General features: G+C 40.7%; 1 protein-coding gene across 1 annotated transcript; it reads left to right on the top strand.

Moving 5' to 3' along the window:
* Positions 1-18,194: 18,194 nt before the first annotated feature.
* On the top strand, positions 18,195-21,010 carry LOC147326757 (uncharacterized). The gene is made up of 4 exons (XM_086302672.1): positions 18,195-19,039; positions 19,194-19,349; positions 19,613-19,705; positions 19,837-21,010. The coding sequence occupies exons 1-4, from the start codon at positions 18,242-18,244 to the stop codon at positions 20,146-20,148; spliced, it is 1,359 nt and encodes a 452-aa protein (XP_086158798.1). The 5' UTR covers positions 18,195-18,241; the 3' UTR covers positions 20,149-21,010.
* Positions 21,011-21,336: the final 326 nt, after the last annotated feature.

Here is a 21,336-nt window from a genome sequence, read left to right as displayed (position 1 = left end):
TTGGGGTCCTTAGGGACCAAGTAAAGCACTATACAAATACAGGCCATTTACCATTTACTATCTAACACCACTGCACGTGTGGTGGAAATTCACTCATCCTAACTTACAATATGAGCTGGTTCTTGGTTGTATCAGAAAAATTTATGCAAACTAAAATAATATTTTGAATAATGCCAAGAGCTCTACAAGGGCACCAGCTCGAGGGCAGCGGGGCATATTTCTAAAGTTTCTGAGTCCTTCTAAATCATTGATTAACTTGGTGCTACGAGTCTTAGCTGTCATTCTGGGGGTAATTAAAAATCTAGAAAGTTCTGCCTATACATCCATGCATTCTCTTTTAAGAATCCAGTTCACAGAAGCAGCAGTCTGAGTACCTACCCCCAGACCTCCCTCTGCCTGGCCACATCCTTCAGCTCTTCTGGGAGGAAATGAGGTGTTTCCAAGCCAAACACGAAACATAATCTCTACACTGTGTTATCTGGGAATTCCTTGCAAAATACCTCCCCTGGGTGGTGTTCTGAAGTCGTCCTGGCAGATTTTGCTGAAGCGTAGAGAAGATTAGCTTGTAGTGGGGAAAAGAGTGCAAGACAGACATGGTGGACATCAGATCACGGACAGTGGGAATTAAACTCTGCAGACACGGACAGTAAAAAACTGGCTGGTGCACAAAAATCTGCTGAAAAAAATCACATAAAACCTTTCTAATACTTGTAAACATTTGCTGCCAATGACATGCTGAAGTCCTGAATTCATGTATTCATGATCTCATTCTTATCTGGTCACTAAGAACAGTTGGTAGTCAAAGGAGAAGGCGGGGATGCAGATCAGGCTGGCTGCAAAAGGACAACCTGGCCTTCACACTCATATTTCTCTTCATAACAGATCGTCAGTCAGTCTGACTCTCCATTCTCGTTCCACTAATGAACTAATGAAGTCTCTGAGATACTTGAACTCCTCTATTGGAGCAGCAGCACTTCACCAACCTGGAGGAGGCACTCCAGCCTTTTGCCTCGATAACTTGTAATGTCAAGTGACAAAAAGTTGTTGTGGAAAGTGATTGTAAGGGTTCGAAATCTGCAGAGGGCGAGGGATTTCGAAGGCTCATTATAAAATTCTGCTTTTCTGGGCAGTGTTAAAGATACTATCTTGCACTCCTTTGCCCACTGCCAGGTAATCCCCTCCCTGCTTCAGAGAAATCAGAGAACCATCTCTGTTAATCTCTCCGCTGCTGTACGGCTCTGTGTACCCAAGGTTTTTCTTAAGCTTCAAACTGCAAATAAGTCCAGGGAGAAAACTTGGTGCAATGAAAACTGTGCACGCTCTGTTATCATTTTTTTAATCACATCCTGCAGGTTTAAATGCAGGCATTGCTCAAGTATTTGCTCACAGGAAACTTCAGAGCAACAGCTGGAAGTACGAAGAACAAGAGTCTGGTGAAGACTGCGTCTGACAAATCCAAGTTAGTGCAGAGAGAGAGCAGAAACTACTCAGTGTGCATACCTCTGCAGAAGTGGCAACATCCTCTGAATATATTACACAATATGTCACCTATAGAACAGGAATTTTGGACGGACTGCATGGAATGGAATAATGAGGAAACATTTTTAGCATGCTGTCAGCACAGCTCCAGAGTTGGTGATGTTAGTCTGTTGGGCCACAAATTATTCAGCAGCTACTGGACTTTTTTCTGTAACACTTTTACAAACATTCGAGCACATCGCAGTGACTCTGCTCACCTAGTGGCACCGCAAGGTTACAGTTCAGTTCAGTTTTAGAGATTCAGGTTTCTTTACATAGATTTCAGTTCACTACAAGAGTTACACATGCAAAGTCTGCAGAATAAAATCTATTAGCATGCACAGATGCACCTTATTAAGCATACTAACATACTGATATGAGCATTTATCTCAGGTGCAGACTTACAGAATTACTTAGCTTAGTTTGTTGCATTGAAGCAGCAGAGAAAAACCTTCAATGGTCTCTGGTTTCCTCCAGAAAATGTTGTCATTTCAAGCTGAGGGAGATGCTGCTCACCTCTGAAGCACTTTGCACAGTTCACCTCAACAGTTCATGTAGTTAAGTGGTTCAGAGAACTGTAGTGAGGTCCCCAGCCTCCCGCGAGAAAACTGCTGAAAAAAGAAAGTTCTGTAGAGCTGAGCAGTCAGTTGAAAACATGCTGTAGCTGTTCAAAGAAACCCAAATATTCTCCTCAGGCTCAAGTTTAAACATCTAAGTTAATGAGAGCTGGATGAACTGGCACATGTTTCTGTGTGCTGGGCCTGGGCTGGTTGTTATAACCTGCCTATAAAGGGCTCAATCCCCTGAAACCGTTGTCCAGTAATAAAACTTCAGATAAACATAGATACGATGTTTTTACACGAAACTATTTTATTTAGTGACAAGTGGCATAATCACCACTTTACTATTTTGCATCTTAGCTCTAATATGCTGCGTTATATTAAGCCTGCTGATGCTTGCTTCCAACCTGAGCGCTGCCAGTGACATTTTGTCAGTCCATTAATGAGGCAATGTGGTAAGTGACAGCAGACCCGTCAGTGTTAACTGAACTCTGATAATGATGGCTGTTAAAACAGCCAGCGTGCAGGGAGACCATATGAGTTAGTGCATACTCACCGGACCTGCAGTCTTATCAGCTCTCATAGGTTATTTGACAGCTCGCAATCATCGTTCGTCAGCTCTGAAAAATGATCTCTGAATATCAGCATGATGGGATGTGACTCCATGTTATACTGATGGATGTCCCAGGATCAACAACACTGGGACATCACAGAACAATGTGCATGAACTTTTCAGTCGCCTCAGACTTTGTGCAGCGTTGTGATGATTGTTAACGCTAAACTCAGCCGATGCAGCTGAAGATGTTAAAAACGCATCCAGCATTAAAGACGGGGATGAAAAACAGCCGACCGGGTTTATTTAGGTACAGCATTGCTCTGAGAAGCCCGCTAGCATGGCAACAGTAAGGAGTAAATGGCACTTTCAGGCTTCAACTCTTGCATCTGTCATTCACTTTGAACGGGCTGATGAAACTGGATCTTTATGTTCTCTCTGTTGCTTCACACTGAAAAGTTGAGAAAATGAAACTAGTGAGTCAAATCAAAGTACAGGAATGAGGACGACACGTTTCATTTTCATTTCATTAAATTTTGATTAAAAAGCAGAAGATCAACAGAAACAACAAGCACAGATCTGCATTCTTGCAGGTGTGTGACTGGCCTCAGGCACATTTTGTATTTGCAGCTTTTTTTGTAGCTCACTTGTAGTTCATGTGAAACCTTCAGAATCTCCGTTCACATTTTAAACGTTGAAGCTGAAGATGAAACAAGGATGCAAAGATCTTTATGGATCTACTTAGATATCGGTGATCACAATGACTTCATGTGTGTAGGTTGTGCAACATGTTGGTGTCTATGTTCACTAGTGCAGCACATAACTGAACTAATCTGTCAAAATACAAAAATGCAAGCAACAAAATTTGTGCAATTGTTCGTTCACTTGAAATTCCCATTAAATGGTTTATGAACTATGAACAGAACTTCAACCTGGATCAGTGTCACAGGTTGTTACTCTTTCATTTCTTTCCTGTCGATGATGAGGAAGTCAGATTTACTAGAAAAAAGCAATAAATCACAACAACAGCCACCTCGGGGTGCTTTATATTGCAAAGTAAAGACACGACAATGATACAGAGAAATCTCAACAATCATATGAGCAAGCAATTGGTGACAGTGGGAAGGAAAAACTCCTTTTTAACAGGAAGAAGCCTCTAACATAACCAGGCTCCGTGCAGCCATCTGCTGTGAGGGGAGGAAAACGGGATGATTATCATACTGACTTTGTTATTTTCTCTGTGGAGGATGTGCAGAAGGAACCATGGAAGCAGGATTTCATCACATCTGTTCAAAGGATCATCCCGTTAGCCCTTTGATAGCACTACGATGCATTTAATTAGCATAATTTACACACCTACAAAACAGGAGTTATTTGCTGACTCTGGACTCTCAGGGCTGATTTGACCTTTCTTGATGTTTATTTATTTAGAAACATAAGCTTGTGTTCAGTGGTTTATTAGAAGCTTTTTACATGTGAGTCATCGATCTAATCAAAGATCTCGGGGCCACTGAAACAGCTACATGACCACGCTCCAGCGCCCGACTCTGACATGTGCACTTACAGCCAACAGGAAACATGCAAAGTACACAAAGTTGGAAACTGGCAGCTCCTCTGAATCTGCAGAACGAACAAAAGAAAACAACAACGCCAGCTTCAGACAGACGAGACTGCAGATTGCGCGGGAGAGATCGTGAGAACCTTTAACATTATGAGGTGTAACTGGAGCCAGAAATAGCAGAGCTTTGAAAATGATCAATACATTTCTTAACTGAATTCTACAGCTCCCAGGTCACTGGGGTGGAGATGCTAACACAGGATGATGTGTTCTCTGCTTTTTAGCAACACTTAAAATCCCACATTAGCAGCTGAATTTAGAAAAAGCTGGAGGCGTTCGAAGCACTTTTGACTGAGGCAGGAATAGAAATCCAGATGACCCTCTCCAAATCAGCAAGAGGACTGAAGAGACATTTTGGCGATGCCTCCCAGCTCACAAAGGCACCTAAGTCTCTCGACCCATCTATCAATTAAAAAGAAACGACTCCCAGAACTCGTGATGTCCTGCATATGGAATGAATGAAACAGCAAATATGTTTTAAAACTTTCTCAGAGACATTTTTCCTCCCTGCTTGGATGTTAAAGAGAACGACATGTCTTACTTCTCAAACATCCCTGTCACACATCAGCATGTGGCCATCATTTGAAGCAGGACATAAATACACTTTTCTTTTACTGAGAGGCCATTTATTAATCACAAATAATAAATCTTTAGGCTGTGAAAGGGAGCATAAACACCCGGAGAAAACCCACGCTAGCATGAGGAGAGCATGCAGACTCTGCTGGATTCAAACCCAGCCCTTTATGCTCCAGGGCAATAGGTCTCACTGCTGCACTACGACGCTGCCCTAATGGTGTTGCCATCTACTCGCTTGCTCCCCAAATGTCCTGTGTTTTAATGCACCCTCGAAAATATTACAAATCTATTAATGTATAGATTTGTAATTTCTACAAAACAGGGCTGTGTGCCTAATTATCCTGGAGTTATACATAAACGCTTCATCATTGAATGATGGTGAGCTTGATGAGAGGACAGTGATTTGAGAACCGGTGGTCAGAGGCTCTGAAACAGAAGGAGAGGAGTGTCAGAGCTGCAGTGACAAATTAATGGGAATAGTCCGGTTGAATCTTTTTCAGGCTTACACGTTTGCAGGCGAAGAGACACGGGAGGGGGGAAGCGTGGTCGATGGGGAACCTTGAGAGTTTATAGCAAATTGGTCACGGCTGAGATTGACTGAAGAAGACCAGCATGCAGCTGAGTGAGGTTACAGCAGGGTGGAGGAGTTGGGTTTTTGTGAAACGACTAGAAGTACGAGATAACCGAACAAGAACAATGATTCTCTAAAGACACGAGAGGCCGAGACATAGATTAGCAGACGATCTTGCATGTGTGTCTTATATACAGCCGAGCTGATCAGCTACAGGTGAGGATCCTGGGTGGGATGAAGATGGCTCCGCCCAAAGGAGGAGACCATAGCACTGTGGAAAAACACTGCCACTCACCCAGAACATGGCATGATATCAATAACTGAATCTTCCCAGGATTTGTTCCTGTGAAAATATATATTTTTTGTCTTAGTTTTACTGTGAACTATAATTTGAATTCGTTTTCATGATGTATTCTCCTCGTTTTGTAATAAAAAAGCAGCATTATACAATTTTTGTTGTAAAAGCTGTTGTAAAATGCATGTTTTAATATGACAGCGAAGAATGAAAATAAGGTCTGAAGCTCGAATGTTCTCAGTGATGAGTCTGAATACAAATGTTAACGTTTTGCACACATCCCTGTCTGACTGTGATTGATCGAGCCATTCACTTCTAATTGTCTCAACATAAAATTGCCATCTTTTCTTCTCCATCGCACCGTGCTTCTTTGATTAATTACACCGAAGTCATCGATTCAGCGTCACCTGCTGAGCTCAGACACACCAATCACAACGCGTCATCTTGTCAGTCGTGCTGTCGTTGCTACGAGTGATTTCATTGAACATGTCATCCGTCCTGTCTGCTGTTTCTCCTGGAAGCTTAATGCATCATAATCATGTATCATGTCTCCAGCATTGCTGATGAAACATCTTATAAATCAAAAGGACAAATAGGTAATACAAATATTTTTATTACTTAATTTGTTTGCATGAATTATTAATGCAAGTTTTAAAATATCGATCCAGTCCAGATTTACCCTAAACTGAGCGACACTGCTGAATGGGTGTGAAACAGTATACAGTGCACAAAACACTGGTACTAACAAGTAGCCAATCAGATAGCAGCAACGTATGGACTATGGCACTGCATGGAGACGTCTAGTCCTGTGAGATACCCTGGTAGCCGCTTCTGTAACCTTTGCTCTGAGAAATAGAATTTCTTTTTGCTACACTTCCCAAACAGCAGCACCATCTAACTGAAACATGTAACCACTGGTACTTTGTTCACTCTCAGCCTGACGTCTGTGTGAGGGAAGCTGTTGTTTTTCTTCTTTTATAGGAAGTGATCCAAATATTTGAGGCTTAAAACTGATTCAAGGGGAGCAGAAGGAAGAAGAAGAAGAAGAAAAGGTTGATTACCTTCATACTTTTCTCCCACATCCCAACAGAGATGGCTGGCCTGAGTTAGACGATCCCTAAAGACTCACCTTATCAGACTGAGACTCGTCAGACCAGGCAACGTTTTTCCAATTTTCTATTGTCCAGTTGTAGTGACTCGGGGCGAATAGCAGCCTGTTTTTAACTGACTCGAGTGGCCCCTGGATGCTCTTTTTTATTTGAGTTACTGCTGCCTTCCCATCAGCTTGAAGTCACGTCTCCTCTGACCTCTGGTATCAACAAGGCATTTTCACCCAGAGTACTGCCACTCGCTGGATATTTTCACTTTTTCGGCCTATTGTCTGCAAACTCTAGAGTTGGTTGAGTGAAAAATTGCCAGCAGATCAACTGAAAGACAGTTCACGATGCGTTTTCAAGTGAAAATGCATTAGTGTGGACGTAACCCGTGTCTCAATCTCGCGGCCCATGTCACCTCTACTTGCAGCCCGCATAATGACGTGAAGAAACATATGAAGGCAATAGGCACTTTACTACGGTTCAGAGCCGCGGACCTGTTTTATATACGCGCGGAATAGTTTTCTACATGAGATCGCTGCCTAATTACCTAATGTCCACCTACTGTTACTCATTTATATTAAGATTTAAACATCTAGTTAGTGTTGGTATGGAGAGTAACCTGCAGTAATAGTAATAAATCACACAGCAATAGCACATTCATGTAGTTGTAAAAAGCATGATAATATATTAAGTAATCCAAAGTATTCAGAATACATTACTCTCATTGAGTAACGTAACAGAATATGTTACAAAATACATTTTGGGGCATGTAATCTGTAATCTGTAGTGGAATACATTTTAAAAGTAACTTCCCAACACTGAGCTGTGGTCATGTGATTTGGCTGGTGAGCGGATGGATAGTAAACTGCATTTGCATAAACACATAGAGAATAAAAAAAATGGCCTCACACATCTGTTAGCAAATAAAACTCGATCACTCATCACAGCTGTCAGGGGGAAGAAAACACAGCTGATCTAAAATTAATGATATAGAATAACATTCTTAGAAGTTTACGGGCATTTTATGGCTGCAGAGTTAATAAAAAGAATGATAAAGTTCATCCCTCTATAAAGAGTCGTTTAACATTTAGATCATAAATAATCTTTGACTCAAAGTCTGGCAGATTACTGTGGAGAAACATGAAGATTATGCCTTCATCTAATATTTCATTTCCTCATTAGAAAATGTTGTTTCTGTACATTCACATTGTTTAAGCATCTGGACCATTGACCTTTTATGAGTCAGAATATATGCTGTAAATATCTAAAGTTCAAGTTCACCATCAGCTCAAAGTGCTGATATGTGAATGGCCTCAGCGTTGATCACCTCCATAACAAGCTGCTGTCTCTCAGGGCGTTTCCATTTGACTTGAACACCCCGTCATAAACAAACTGTTTTAGCTGCCCCGTAAACTCGCTTTAATGTCATGTTGTTGGCTGATCTGCTGCCATTCACTTAGCTGCCTCACTGTTAATGGGAAACAGACGGTTCTTATATGACGCTTTTCTACTTTCAACAGTATATCTCATACTTTTGGATGCAAGCTGAGCAGCCAGGGTTTGAACCCTCAACCTTCTTGAGTAGTAGATGGCCTTATCTGCCTACTGAGCCACAGCCACCCCACAGAGCTCCTGTGTGGGGCATTAGTGGATTCAGCTAAGATGCTCTTGAACCAGACGCAGGTTCAAAAGCAGCTTAGCCAGAATGCTGGTGCAGTGGGTCCTGGCTTCCTCAGTGTGCAGCCAGTTCCTGGAGGATGTAGGAATTGTAGGAGCACTGATTGGCCTCCACGCTCACTTGACCTGAATCCAATAGAATGCCTCTAGGACATTAGGTTTCAGTCCCTTCAGCGCTGCAGCACTTCAGACTGTCCAGGAGCTCAGTGATGCCCTGGTCCAGGTCCAGGAGGAGACCCCCCCAGGTCGCCGGCGTTGTCAGGCATGCATACAAGCACGTGCAGCCTTGTGTACATGCATACAAGCACGTGCAGCCTTGTGTACATGACTTTATGTACTGCTTCATTAAAAAACTCATAACGTTTTTTTCTTGCAAGTGAAGCTGACTTAAACATGAAGTAATACAATTAGTGAATATAAAGTTTATTTAAGGAGTTACTTCACTTTCAGGAGGAAAACCAACCTTTTGTCTCTTTTCAGGAACAGCTAATCGCACAAGACACCAATTAAAGATAACAATGTAACGATTTTGCCACAAAACGAGAGACATCTATATAGAGCCAAAGGATAAATGGAAAACAATAACATCACTTTGAAGTTAAGGTTAATTGAATGCCCTGAAATTCCTGAAAACCTTGCAGGTGCTGTGCTGCAGCTCAAACACAATGGAGCTTTAACTCAGGGCACAGTTATCTTTTTCCATTTATTCTGTAGGACGTGGCACCGGGCCCACTCAGTGTGGCTGTGCACTCTTCCACTCCTCTAAAATATATTTTTGACAGGTAACACCTGGGCGTGTTCCAGATCTGGAAGGATTCGGATGGAGCTCTGCCTCCTCGCTCTCTCTCTCCACTCAGCAACTCTGAGCCAGGATCATGCCCCGGCTATAAATCCCTGCTCGAGTCAAGGGCAGAGCTGTAATTAACACAAAGATTGGGAATGTGTGTGGAAAAGCAAGAAGGCCCGAGTGTTTGCGTATGCTCGTGTGTGTCGATGTGTCGCTTCAAAACAGGAAGGTCCTATAAATAGTCCGTGAGGATGAATAGGGTGTTGTAAAATGTGACGTATGAAGAACAAACACTGCTCAGTGCCAGAGGTTGGCTGCCGCTGCAGTGGCTGGAAATCCTTCACGCTGGTTTATGTTGTTTTGTTCTGTGTTATAATTCTTCCACATTGCCGTCGTTTCTGAAACTCCTCAGCTCACATGTGTTTGTCAAACATCGGCCCAGAGCTGGTGCAAATAAAAAGTCATGTTCTTTCTGAAAAATAGGAAACACAGAAGGAAGCGATGTCCTGCCTTCAGGAAACAAGGGAACAGTGTTTGCCAAGCTGCATCAGGTTAGGTTCTTTTATGTTTCAGTGACAAAGACATGCTAACAGTGGCAGAATAATGAAGTGCAACTTTACACAGCAAATCCAGCATGTCCAAATTAACACTGTCGGATTTGATTTCAACACTATTAAAGTGTCTATATGGGTCCACACCAGAGAGTGTTAATTTAACTCTTTTTGGAGAGTTGGTACGTTAACTCTGATTTAGTGTTAAACACCAAATCTGTCTGGAGTTGATAATTTAACACTTGGTGTTAAGAGTTTATATATTAACTCTCAAAGAGTATTTTAGTTTAACTACGTAAGAGTTATCTTCTAATTCATTCTAAAAAGCGGGAATTTTACTGTTCTGAACTTCTAGAAATTTCTTTTGGAAATAAACATTTACTAAAAAGATGCAATGGTTTTTGAAAAACATTTATTCTGAACTGTGCACCACAATTTCAAAACATTTTCTGAAAGATGTAACAGTGTACATGTTCTCACTTTCATTAGAATTTTGTTTATCAAAAGGTCTGACATGGTAAATGCAAATAACAGCATTCTCATCACTTATTTCTTCAATACAATATGCATGTCCTTCATTCATCCCTTTGTGGAACTTCAACGCACTTCTGCTCTCCCCCATATTCCATCTTCACAAGCATATCCTGTGCGGAGATTGAATAAAAATTAGTTGACACTAATTAATGGCACAAATAATCCAGTAAACAATTGCAGCACAGTAAAAAAAAAAAAAAGGAATCCTCTTTGAGCCATTACTTGTGTAAAGTATTTTCCCAAAAGACAAGGACACAGGCAACAGGTAATACTGAACTAAATGTAAAACCTCAACTTTTTTCATTTTTACCTAAACCGTGTGCACAAAACTCTGGAGGGATCTAAATGCTACCGTAGAATCGAGTCAGGACATCTGCTACTGCTGTTTGCTCGTTTTTTTATTTTTTTTTTATGGGCGATCGTTTTCAGGCTTCAAGTAGCACCATTATACCAACATTTCACATTCTAGACATTGTTTTAGGTGTATTTGACCAAAAGTTTGACTGAAAATTCACATGCAAGCTTTTTTTCAAGGCTGTGGTATTTGCCCGCAAACAATACCTTTCAGCTAGCTAAAACAGAATATTATGCTATCAGCGAGCAACATGGCTAATGCCTTTCACACAGCTTTGTCTCAACTCCAAAGAGCCACAGAAGTAAAAGCTAATAACAATTGAAACAATCTTTGAAAAAATGACTTACCAAGCATGGCAAACAACTCAAATATGTAGAGCAAAATGTTCTGAAACGGCTTCACTTCAGCTTCGATTGGAGCCGTGCTGGGGGCGGAGTCTGTGAATTTACTCTATTGGTGTCATAGCCCCTCTAGGAGTTCAGAGTTAAGAGGTCAAGAGTTAATGTTTCCATTGTAACACCTCCAGATTTGAAATAGAAACACTCATTTTTAACACTCGATTTTAACTACTATCATTTTACACCTCAGAGTTACATTAAAAGAATGTGACTCTGCTTAGAGTAAAATTAACTCTACTTTTGCAAGGAGACTATTAACACCAAAAAATTTAACACTTTTGAATTTGCTGTGTACACACACACAGTTTAAGAAAGTGTGCAAGCAGGGGTGTGTGCAGAGGCGTGGGTGCTTTCTCATGAAGCTCCTGTTGGAGGATAACAAGCTGTTAGCTTCAGCCCTGACAATGTCCGATGTCCTGAATCACACTCACCCTCAGCACATGGGTGCGATTTGGTGATACTTCAGTTCCCGTCAAAATTACAGAACCATTCAGACAAGCTCAAACTCAGAGTGAACTCCTGTGACTGATCAATGCCAGGTCTTCCCCCTAAAGAACAAACCGGTTGCACTAGGTCAGGGGTGGGGAAGGGTCAGTGTCCTGCAGGTTTTAGATCTCACCCTGGGTCAGCACACCTGAATCAAATGATTAGTTCATTATCAGGCCTCTGGAGAGCGTCAAGAAACGTTGAGGAGGTCATTTAGCCATTTAAATCAGCGGTGATGGATCAAGGATCTAAAACATGCAGGACACCGGCCCTGGCGTTCCCCTATCCCTGCACTAGGTGGACATTTGATTCCTTCATCTGGTTCTTCTTCCTCACTGTCACCAGTCCTCACAGAGTTCTCAGTAGGAAGCCTTTGCATCCTCTCCGATGTTGTACAGTCAGTACATTCAGTCAGCTGCTTTTGTAGCTCCTTATTTCCAGCAGTGAACAGCAGTGTTCATTTCAATTTAGCTTTAGTTGAGAAGATCAGAAGATGATGGCACGCTAAAGTCGATTCAGTGACTAAAATCTAAAGTGTAAAAGTCTGTCGTGTTTCCACGGCGAGAGTTGCTTCACACAGTTCACAAATCGTCTTCTTTTCCTCGACAGTGAAAGCTAAATATAGCCATAGTTTGACCCGACAAAGTATTAAAATATTTCCTAAGATTAACCACAGAATTCGGAAAATTATGTTCATTTGTACAACGAGTACTTGAATTATTGCATCGGAGCAGCGTGGTGTGGAGTCTGCTGCTCAGGTGTTACAGGTGCTTTGGTAGCGGCCTTCAGATTGTTTCTTTTTGGCTCGGGCATTTCTTGTCTTCTTCATGACAGCATCCCATAGAGTCTGTTTGGGGTTCAGCCCGGGCACGTTAGCTGGCCACTGAAGCGCTGTAGAAACATTTGGCAGTAGTTTGATAATGTAGGCAGGTGCTAAGTTCAAATCTGCATCTTCATTAAGCAAGTCAGCAGGTGGAAGCATGAAGTGATTTCTTGGTGGATGGTTGAAACTGAGAAACACGCTGGACCGACCACCACCGCCAACAGAGACAACAGCAGAAACGTGGAACCATAAAATCATCACAGACCTCAGACATCTCACACTGGACGTCAACCACCTTGGATTCTTTGCCATTCCAGTCCTCCTCCAGACTTAAGGACCCTTGTTTGATGCAAAGAGTACTTTAATTTGAAAGAAAACTTTTCACCTGCCCAGTTCTTTTCCTCTGTAGCACAGAAAAAAACCTTCTCACACTGCCTCTGCTTCAGGAGTTTCTTTACACTAGAAAGATTCCTGAAGGTACTCCGACACCAGCATCATTCCACTCCTTGTGAAGCTCTCCCAAATCCCTGACTCAACTTCTGAAAGCTGCAGTCATTGCTGGTGCTTGTGCACCTTTTCCTACCACACTTTTCCCTTCCTGTCAACTTTCCATAAACACGCTTCAGTACGGCACTCGGCGAGCAGCCAGCTAATGAGCTTCTGCGGTTTATCCTCTATGTGCAGAGTGTCGGCGATCAGTATCTGGACAGCTGTGGTTGCGTTTGCTCAACTAGACTCGGAGATCAACAGAAATTACAGTGCTTGGATAGTAATTAACTCAAACTAGAAGTGAAACAGTCTAATATTTTCAGATACTGGAATTTTAATTTAATGAGCCTTTTAAACTTTTATTATAAAAAAAAACTTTAAATGTAATCAACAAAGAATATATGAAAGTATATTTTTTGAAATTAAAAAGTTTAATTTGTCACTTTGTATCCAGTAATCAGTCTGAACAGTGTTTGAGTTTGAGGCTCTGAGGAGGATGTGCTGTGCATTCAGCTCAGGAGATGACCACAAAGGAATTCTTATGGATTTAATCTGAAATATTTAACTTGTGCAAGTGTTGCATCTCTGCTATCTGTGAAAAAAGGCCAGAGGCTAGTTTAAGTAGCCACTGGGTCGACGTTATATCCAGTGTTGGGTAAGTTACTTTAAAATAGTAACTTAGTTACATTACTAGTTACTTCTCTCAAAAGTAACTCAGTTACTTCAAGTTACTCGTTACTTTCAAAGTAACTAGTTACTAGGGAAAGTAACTTTGGTTTTACTCAGAATTCTCTTGTTAATGTGTTGCTTCCATAACTTTGCAGTCTTCTAGCTTGCTTACTTGCCACAGTGCACTGTGCCACCTACCAATAGAAAGGAAAAGATAATGTGCACATTTCCACGAGAGAAATCCCACGCCTGGACCGTCATTGACTGCTGCCATGATTCTAGCCTACGTCACAGCGTCATGTGCGCCTTTTACATCCAACACAAAAACTGCAGTCGTGGTGCTTTCGATTGTATTCAGAACTCAGAAATTCTGCCTTCTGAATAGGAAGATGTAGGCAACACCAGACTGCAGATGAGCCGCTTACAGGGCTGGACTGGGACAGAAAATTGGCCCGGGCATTTTTACTAGAGACTGGCCCACCATTATAGGAAAAATCATAAAGCCTTTGAATGAAAATAAACACTGTCACGACAGTGATGTACACTGTTCTGATGGTATATATGCATCAATCTATCAATCGTTTGTTGTAAGATTCAGTTAATTTTTTTTTAAAAGCGAGACATTTTAAATGAGAATAAGAAAGAAAAGTATTTCTTTGTGCCCCCCTCTCCCTGTTAATGCCCTACCTGGCCCCCCTGGCAACACTTTGCTAGATCCGCACCTGCACAGTTACCAGCTGTCAGCTACCTAAAAAAGGATCCTGGTGTTATTTGTCTCTCAGAAACAGTTCATAACTTCCCTTCAACTCATTCCTGTCACCTAAAAGGTAAACCTGTTTCTCCATCACCTGTTCAGCTCTGATGATCCACACTGAAAAAATGGTAATTGGCAGGCTTTTGGATTTGCACAAATGAATTTAGTTAATGCTACACAAGCCTTTCATGTTTCTCTTATTTACATTATTGAATAAAGTACCATTTACGTAATTATAAACAATACTGAAACTACTCATTTTTCTTGCATTGATATAAAATGACTAAATTAGTATACTAAAACCATTGTAATCATGTTTGACCACCAACGGAAATGATGTAATATATTCAAAGACAGCAACTAAATATGATTGGACAATCACATAAGCGCGGCCTTTAAACAACAACATTATTCAAGGAGAGCGCAATTGACCGCCAGTTTCTGGAAGACTGTTAAGCCACATGCAACCTTTGGCGCTGCGTTAGTGGGCATAGTGAGAAGGTAAGTAAATTAAATACATTTGTTTTACTTGGGGATGTTTTCACAGAATTATTTTGTTGCGTGCTGGGAAAAAAGTTATCTGTAATGCTTTTCGTACAGCATGCACCAAAATGCACTTTTTCCTTTTCTTTTTACACTGCTAGCTAGTGTTGGTATTAGCTACACGACTATAGCTGAAAAATAGTCTAACAAAGTGCACATAGTCGGGAGAAAGTGGCTGTTATCGGTCGGATTTGGAATGTGGCAGAGGACACTGGGTTGTTAGTGGCTTAACAAGCTCATGAAATCTCACCGAGAGAGCGCAATAGTGTTTGTGTTACACTGCTAGTCATTGCTACAGTGGCTAATTGCTGCAACCGTCAGAGTTTAGCAAGCTGGGATTGCCACTGTGAGATATGTTAATTCTGGTGGCTGACACACACGCAAGTCATAACAAGAATCCGTCCACACGTACACAGATATTTTTGAAAATGGAGATTTCCCATTTTAGTTAAAAAAATAAAAAAATCCCATCCATGCTGCAGTCTTGAAAAAATATCTCCGTCCACATGTAAACTCAAATGCTGTCAAGAACCAAATCCTAGTGTAACAAACAGTGTAGAAATGTTGGTTAATCAGAAGTCTAGAAGCCTGGGAGCGGAAGGAGTAAACAGTTTTGTATACTCACAAAACTTTGAGGTAATTCTGAAAAGTTTTCGTGTTTTTTCTAGAAAGGCAGCTAATTTTGTGTTACCTTTGAAATGATGAAGGCATTTAAAATGTTAATAACTAAAGACAGTATTTTGGATTTTGTGTCTCTCGCTCTCATGGCCAGGTTCACAACGCTATGAAATACGACTGGTGTAGACTCACAACTGGGGAATGCACAAAATTCATACAGCATACAGAAATTTAATAAAAATAAAATGTTTTCGCAAAACCAACTACAAAGTTGGCGTAGGTATTTAGGTTGTGAGAGCGTCCATGTTAAATGTATAAGTTCACCCTGACGCCTGTCTTTCTTAATGGAGGCACAGTAACTGCGTATGTATATGTAAGTGTGTAAAAACTGCAAACAGTAAGATTAACAGCAACAGTATTTTGCCAGTATCTGCTACTGAAGAAATTAATCTCACAGTGTGACGTCTAAAAAGGCGTTGCGTGAAAATCTCAGTTTTCAGTGATACAAAATCCCGTTTGTGTGGACGAAAGACCCAAATGCACAGAAAAAGCTGCGTTTTCAAAAATACCTTGTGTGTGTGGATGTAGACTTAGACTTGGGTTTAAGAACCTTTGCCCATGAATGCCAAATCATCTGTCATAGTCATTGTTTTAGGTGAAGTGCCCCTTACTTAACTATTATCTTATTCAAGCCCAACTAATACAGATATCTACAAACAGATACATACATTTGTTCAATGGAGCATCCTCCCAGCACCCCAAGAAAAGCATGGCCAATAAACAGTGGTTCTAATTGTCTAATTAAGTTCTGGATTGTGAATTTTCCAATACTGTCCAAACAAAAGTTACAACCTTTCTGGGTTTTTTTTTAGTTTGTGTGGAACATATGTGAGCTGCTTCTCAAAACATTATGTATAAATGAGCAAAAGATTGGCACTTTAATGTTCTGCTCTTGAAGAACATGGCGTTTATGTTCCACTATTAGGAGAGTCAGTCAAAGGTACAGTCGTAAGTGTAATCGCAGATAACCTTGGAGCACACAGTGTTGCAGGATTTATGCAAAGCTTTTCTGTAGAATACTATTGCAGATTTTGCACAGGGAAGAGCAGTGATATTCAGCTGTATTCTGTAGCGTCTGGTGCTTTCACGCTAAGAAGCAAAGACCTTCACCAAGTCCATGTCAAACAAGCCCAAGATAGAGGTACAGGCTGTTGTGGAGTGAAAAGAGAATGTGTCTTCACCAAAAATCTGTCCCACTTTCATGTCATATTTGGTTATCCGCCTGATCTTGCTCACGATGTTTTTGAGGGTATAATCCCAGTAGAGTTGGCTCATTGCTTGACAGTTCTTATATCAAAGAAGTTTTTCACTTTAGCCGACTTAAACAATGCGATTCTGAAGTTCCCCTACAAATGGGAAGATAAGACAAACAGACCTCATGTAGTGTCACAAACTTTCTCTAGCACCGAAACAGTAGGAGGAAATGCGCATGAGAACTGGAGCTTGCTCCGGTTCTTGCCTTTTTTAGTTGGATCACTTGTGCCTGAAGATGAGCCTGCATGGCTTGTTCTCATGACTCTGAAGGATATCACAGAACTTGTCGTGTCCCCTGTGCATAGTGATGACTCTCTGGCTTTTTTGGAAAGCAAAATTATAGAGCACAGACAGCGATACCAGGCACTGTTTCCTGATGTTAAGCTACTACCAAAACACCATTATTTGGAGCACTATCCACAGATGATTAGGTTTTTTGGTCCAGTTGTTTGGCTGTGGACAATGCGTTTCGAGGCCAAACACAGCTTTTTCAAGCAGGTCATGAGACACACAAGCTGCTTTAAGAATGTGCCTCTCTCCTTGGCCTCAAAGCATCAGATGATGATAGCTTACCATCTAAGCTCCCCATCTCTTGGCAAGTCTGAACTAGAGGTCTCGGCTGTATCAACTTTTCCAGTGGATTTGCTTAAAGAGGAGATGGCTAGAGTCATTAGGCAAACATTCCCTGACATTCTAGAGATAAACCTTGCACAGTGTGTGACAATAAAGGGCATAACTTATAGGAAGGGAATGGTACTGGCCCACAGGGCAGCTGGTGGGTTGCCAGAATTCTGTGAAATAAACCACATCTGCATTGTAAACCAGAGCATATTCTACATTGTCAGAGAGCTCGGTGGCTGGTACAGGGAGCACTACAGAGCTTTTGAGCTCAACCCAGTATCTGCAAGAATATTCACTCTTGTTTCACTCCGTGAACTCCTTGACACTTATCCACTGGTTGACTACAAGATCGGATCAGTCCGCATGGTGACTTTAAAAAGGCATAAAGAAATAAAAGGTGTGCAAATATTTGTAATAAGTTCAGTCACATGTATTTCACTAGATACATTCTTTTTTTTTTTCTTTTTTTTTTGTATATCTGACCTTTTATAACTGACTGATATGTATGGGTAACTGTATGAAGACTAAACTGAAGTTATTCTTTCTGGGTGTCTGATGTATTGTTGTTGTTGTTTTTCGTCTACAGAATAGCTGCTTGAAATGGGGACCCCTGCGATCCTAAAGATCATCTTGACTGATGGAACCTGTCAAAGGCTCACTCTCTCCAATGGACCACCTGAATCAATTGAGGATCTCATTGTTGAAGTCAAGAGACATTGTGGTCTTCAGGGCGATTTCAGACTTCAGTTTATGGATCCCTTGTTTGGGAATGAGTTCCTTAATCTTACCTCAGTTTCAGAAGTGGCAGACAGAGGGACTCTTAAAGTTATTGACATGTCAAGACCCACCACTATGCAGCATGAGGATTATATCATTCTTGATCCTGTCCAGGACTCCGAAGCCCTCAGCTGTTCCTCTGTTAACGATTCTTCGTACCTGTCTGGTGGATCTGTGGACACGGATGTGTTGTCATCAAGTGAGTCAACAAGCTCACGATCTTCTTGGCCTGCTGTCTTTTATGTGCCCAAGTTTTCGTATGATGCTGAATTACAACTTCAGCAGGCAAAAATTGCGTACAATCAGAATGGAACTGCACTTATTCCAGATCCCAAGTTGAAGTCAGCCATCCTTGAAAGTTTGGTGCAGGAAATTGTGAAGTATAAAGTGTATGTCAGTGATAAAGAAATGGATCAAGTAGCTCAGAGTCTGATCAAGAAGCATCCCTGTCTAACTGAGACAGGCTCCAACACTGGATTTGGAGGATGGAAGACCAGTTTAAAATATAAACTCTCAAACTATCGCACCCAGCTACGAAAACTGGGCTGCCCAGAGGTGACTGTAAACTCTCTAAAGAACAAACCTGTTGGAAGATGCAGTGCAGCCTTTGGTGTCAAAAAAGCAAAGAGGGCAGAAGTTAACTTTTGCCCAACATACCCACCAGAAGAAACTGAGGAGAGCCTGGAGGCAATGCGGAAAACTTTACTCTTGGACATAAAGAAGAAGAACAACAGAGAGTTGGTGAAATTCAAGATGGAAAAGACTTTTGCCTACAGAAGACATGAAGTTGTTCGTGATGCACCAATGGTAGAGGCTTTCATGGCAAGATGGCCTGCTCTATTTGATGTCCATGAGGTAAAGTTTGACTCACACCGGGAGTTCTTGGAAGAGGTGTTAAGCTAAAATACTTTAGGCACATTTAACAGCCAATTTCTTCAGCATTGGTGATTGTGGCCTTCTTCCTGGTGTTAAACATTTGAAGCTCACTCTTTTGTGCTGATGTTTTCAGATCAATGCTGAGTTTAAAAGAATTACCACAATCCCCCTTCAATCAAAGTTCCTGTCTCAGATGGATCTCCACTTAGACAACCTGGTGAAGCTGTTCAAAAGAAGAGGAGGACAGCTTGGACAAAGACTGAAAAAAGTTGTGGCACAAATGGATAATGTAAGTGATAAAGCCTTAACACAACTATGACCCCTTTTGGACAAAACTTTTAATTGGTTAAAAATTGTAAATGTTTTTCCAATGATAAATGCTGTCATCTTGTACTACTTTTACATCTGCTTGTTTTTGTTTTAATCTACTTAGTCAACTTTATTAGTATGTGTGCCTTTACTTTGAAAGCATTCATGTAAAGTACAGTACTAAAACCTAAAATCAATGAGAAGGGCTGACTGAAGATACTAATCACACAAATTTCATTTCAGTGTGAAGATGTTAATGCTGGACGTGAGTGTGTCATTAAGGGAGTGTGTATCTACATGGGTGAAGATCCTGACAACCTTATCCGGGAGTATGTGGTAAGTACTTAGGGTATTTTATTTTATTTTTTGGGGGGGGGGGGGTGACTTTCACCAGTACATCATATTGCTCACTTGCCATGGATTGAGTAACATGACTTTTATTTTATTTATTTATGTATTTTTTACAGGACATGGATGAAGACGCCATCAATGAGGCCATTGAAGACACCACTGTTGGAATTTATCTTCTTAAAGAACAAGCTTCAGCAGATGAACAAGAAGACATTGGAGTTGTCCTTGAAGGCATCAGGGTGGTGAAGAATTTGGATAATGTAGCATTTGCTGTGGTAATGCTATTTGGACTCATGTATGCACTAAACCTTGCCTACCCTGCTGACCTCCGCTACACCTTTGAGGTTTTCCAGAAGGTTTTCATGGAACTGGATGGAGCTAAACTCTCCAACAAAGTTCTTGCTCTCAAAAACCGTCTGTTTCACTGAAGGGTCAAAGACTGCACTTCAGCAATTCTTTACTGAACACAAAACGAAAAACTGCAATGTTATACTGCTGATACTGTTTGTTTGGGGGTTTTTTGTTGTTGTTGTTGTTGTTGTTTTTTCTCATGTGACTGCACTTCGAGGTGACACTTTTTTTCTTTTCTTCCTTTTGGTGGTATTGTATTGCGAGAAATGTTTACAGAGGTTTTTTAGCAATGTGCTCTGGGTCAACCTTTACATCCTGCTTATATGTTCAAAAGGAAGATTCCTTTAGGTGTTTGGTATTATGTGACAGTGTCATTTAAGCTTCAATTTAGTAAAAAAATTCTGTACAGCTAAATACAAAATGTGACATGTATGAAGATATATCTTATCCTTAATAGCAGCTTGCTGCCTCTTTGAGTTTTGGAAGACCAATTTAAGCTGAAGTTGTTCTATATATGTACAGACTTGATCATTCAAAGCAGCTTGCTGGTTTCTGCCTCTTAAACTCCAGGTAACAGGAGTTGTAGAAATGTTAAATGCAAAAAAAAGTTATATTTGTGTAAGCCTGTTTGTTCATGGATGCTTTTTGATTCTTTTTCCAAGTAGGCTTAATTTAGTTTCAAACTTTTAATTGTGAAATTAAATACAAATATGTGTAAGATGACAGGATCATTAATAAGCACTTATTTGTAGCTTTCTTGTATTGCTGCTAAGGTCAGTTTTGAGGGGAAATATTTACAAATGTTTTAAATCTTTCTTTCAGTTATATCTGCAGGCAATCGCTAAAACTGTGTAACAAGTTTATATGCTTGCTGTTTTCACTGCTGTTAAAATAAAGGTGAACTTTTCAGCACTCCCATTTTTTTTTTGCCTTTTTTGTCAATAACATTTAGTTTATGTTTACATTATTATATTGTACATAGGCAAGAAACCAAGGACTGAATTTTTATGAAGTTGACTTAAAATAATTAAGTAGGATTTAAAGCCATAATTTGTGTTGCAGGAACATAATTATAATGCCTTTATGTTACACAATTTCATTAAGTACCACTGACAATCAAAAATACGTTGGTGTTAAACTTTAAAATATATCAACATTACGTAATACATTGATATTTTGGTAACAGATAAACAGTATGTACATCGAACATGATTTTTTTAAGTAATCTAATGTGACAGGGCGGTGGGAGGGCTTTGTACGCATCC

This window comes from Aulonocara sp. 'chitande type north' Nkhata Bay, linkage group LG7 (genome assembly GCF_057382095.1).
Source record: "Aulonocara sp. 'chitande type north' Nkhata Bay isolate Kocher_YH1m ecotype deep benthic linkage group LG7, A_spYH_male_GT1.1, whole genome shotgun sequence".
Taxonomy (NCBI): Eukaryota; Metazoa; Chordata; class Actinopteri; order Cichliformes; family Cichlidae; genus Aulonocara; species Aulonocara sp. 'chitande type north' Nkhata Bay.
The sequence above is the reverse complement of the archived record's forward strand: the minus strand, read 5'-3'. Positions and strand labels throughout refer to the sequence as shown.

Coding starts and splice junctions, on each gene's coding strand:
- LOC147326757 (XM_086302672.1), top strand. CDS start 18,242: ATGTCAAGACCCACCACTATGCAGCATGAGGATTATATCATTCTTGAT. Junction 19,040..19,193: donor CTCTATTTGATGTCCATGAG/GTAAAGTTTGAC, acceptor TGATGTTTTCAG/ATCAATGCTGAGTTTAAAAG. Junction 19,706..19,836: donor ACCTTATCCGGGAGTATGTG/GTAAGTACTTAG, acceptor TATTTTTTACAG/GACATGGATGAAGACGCCAT.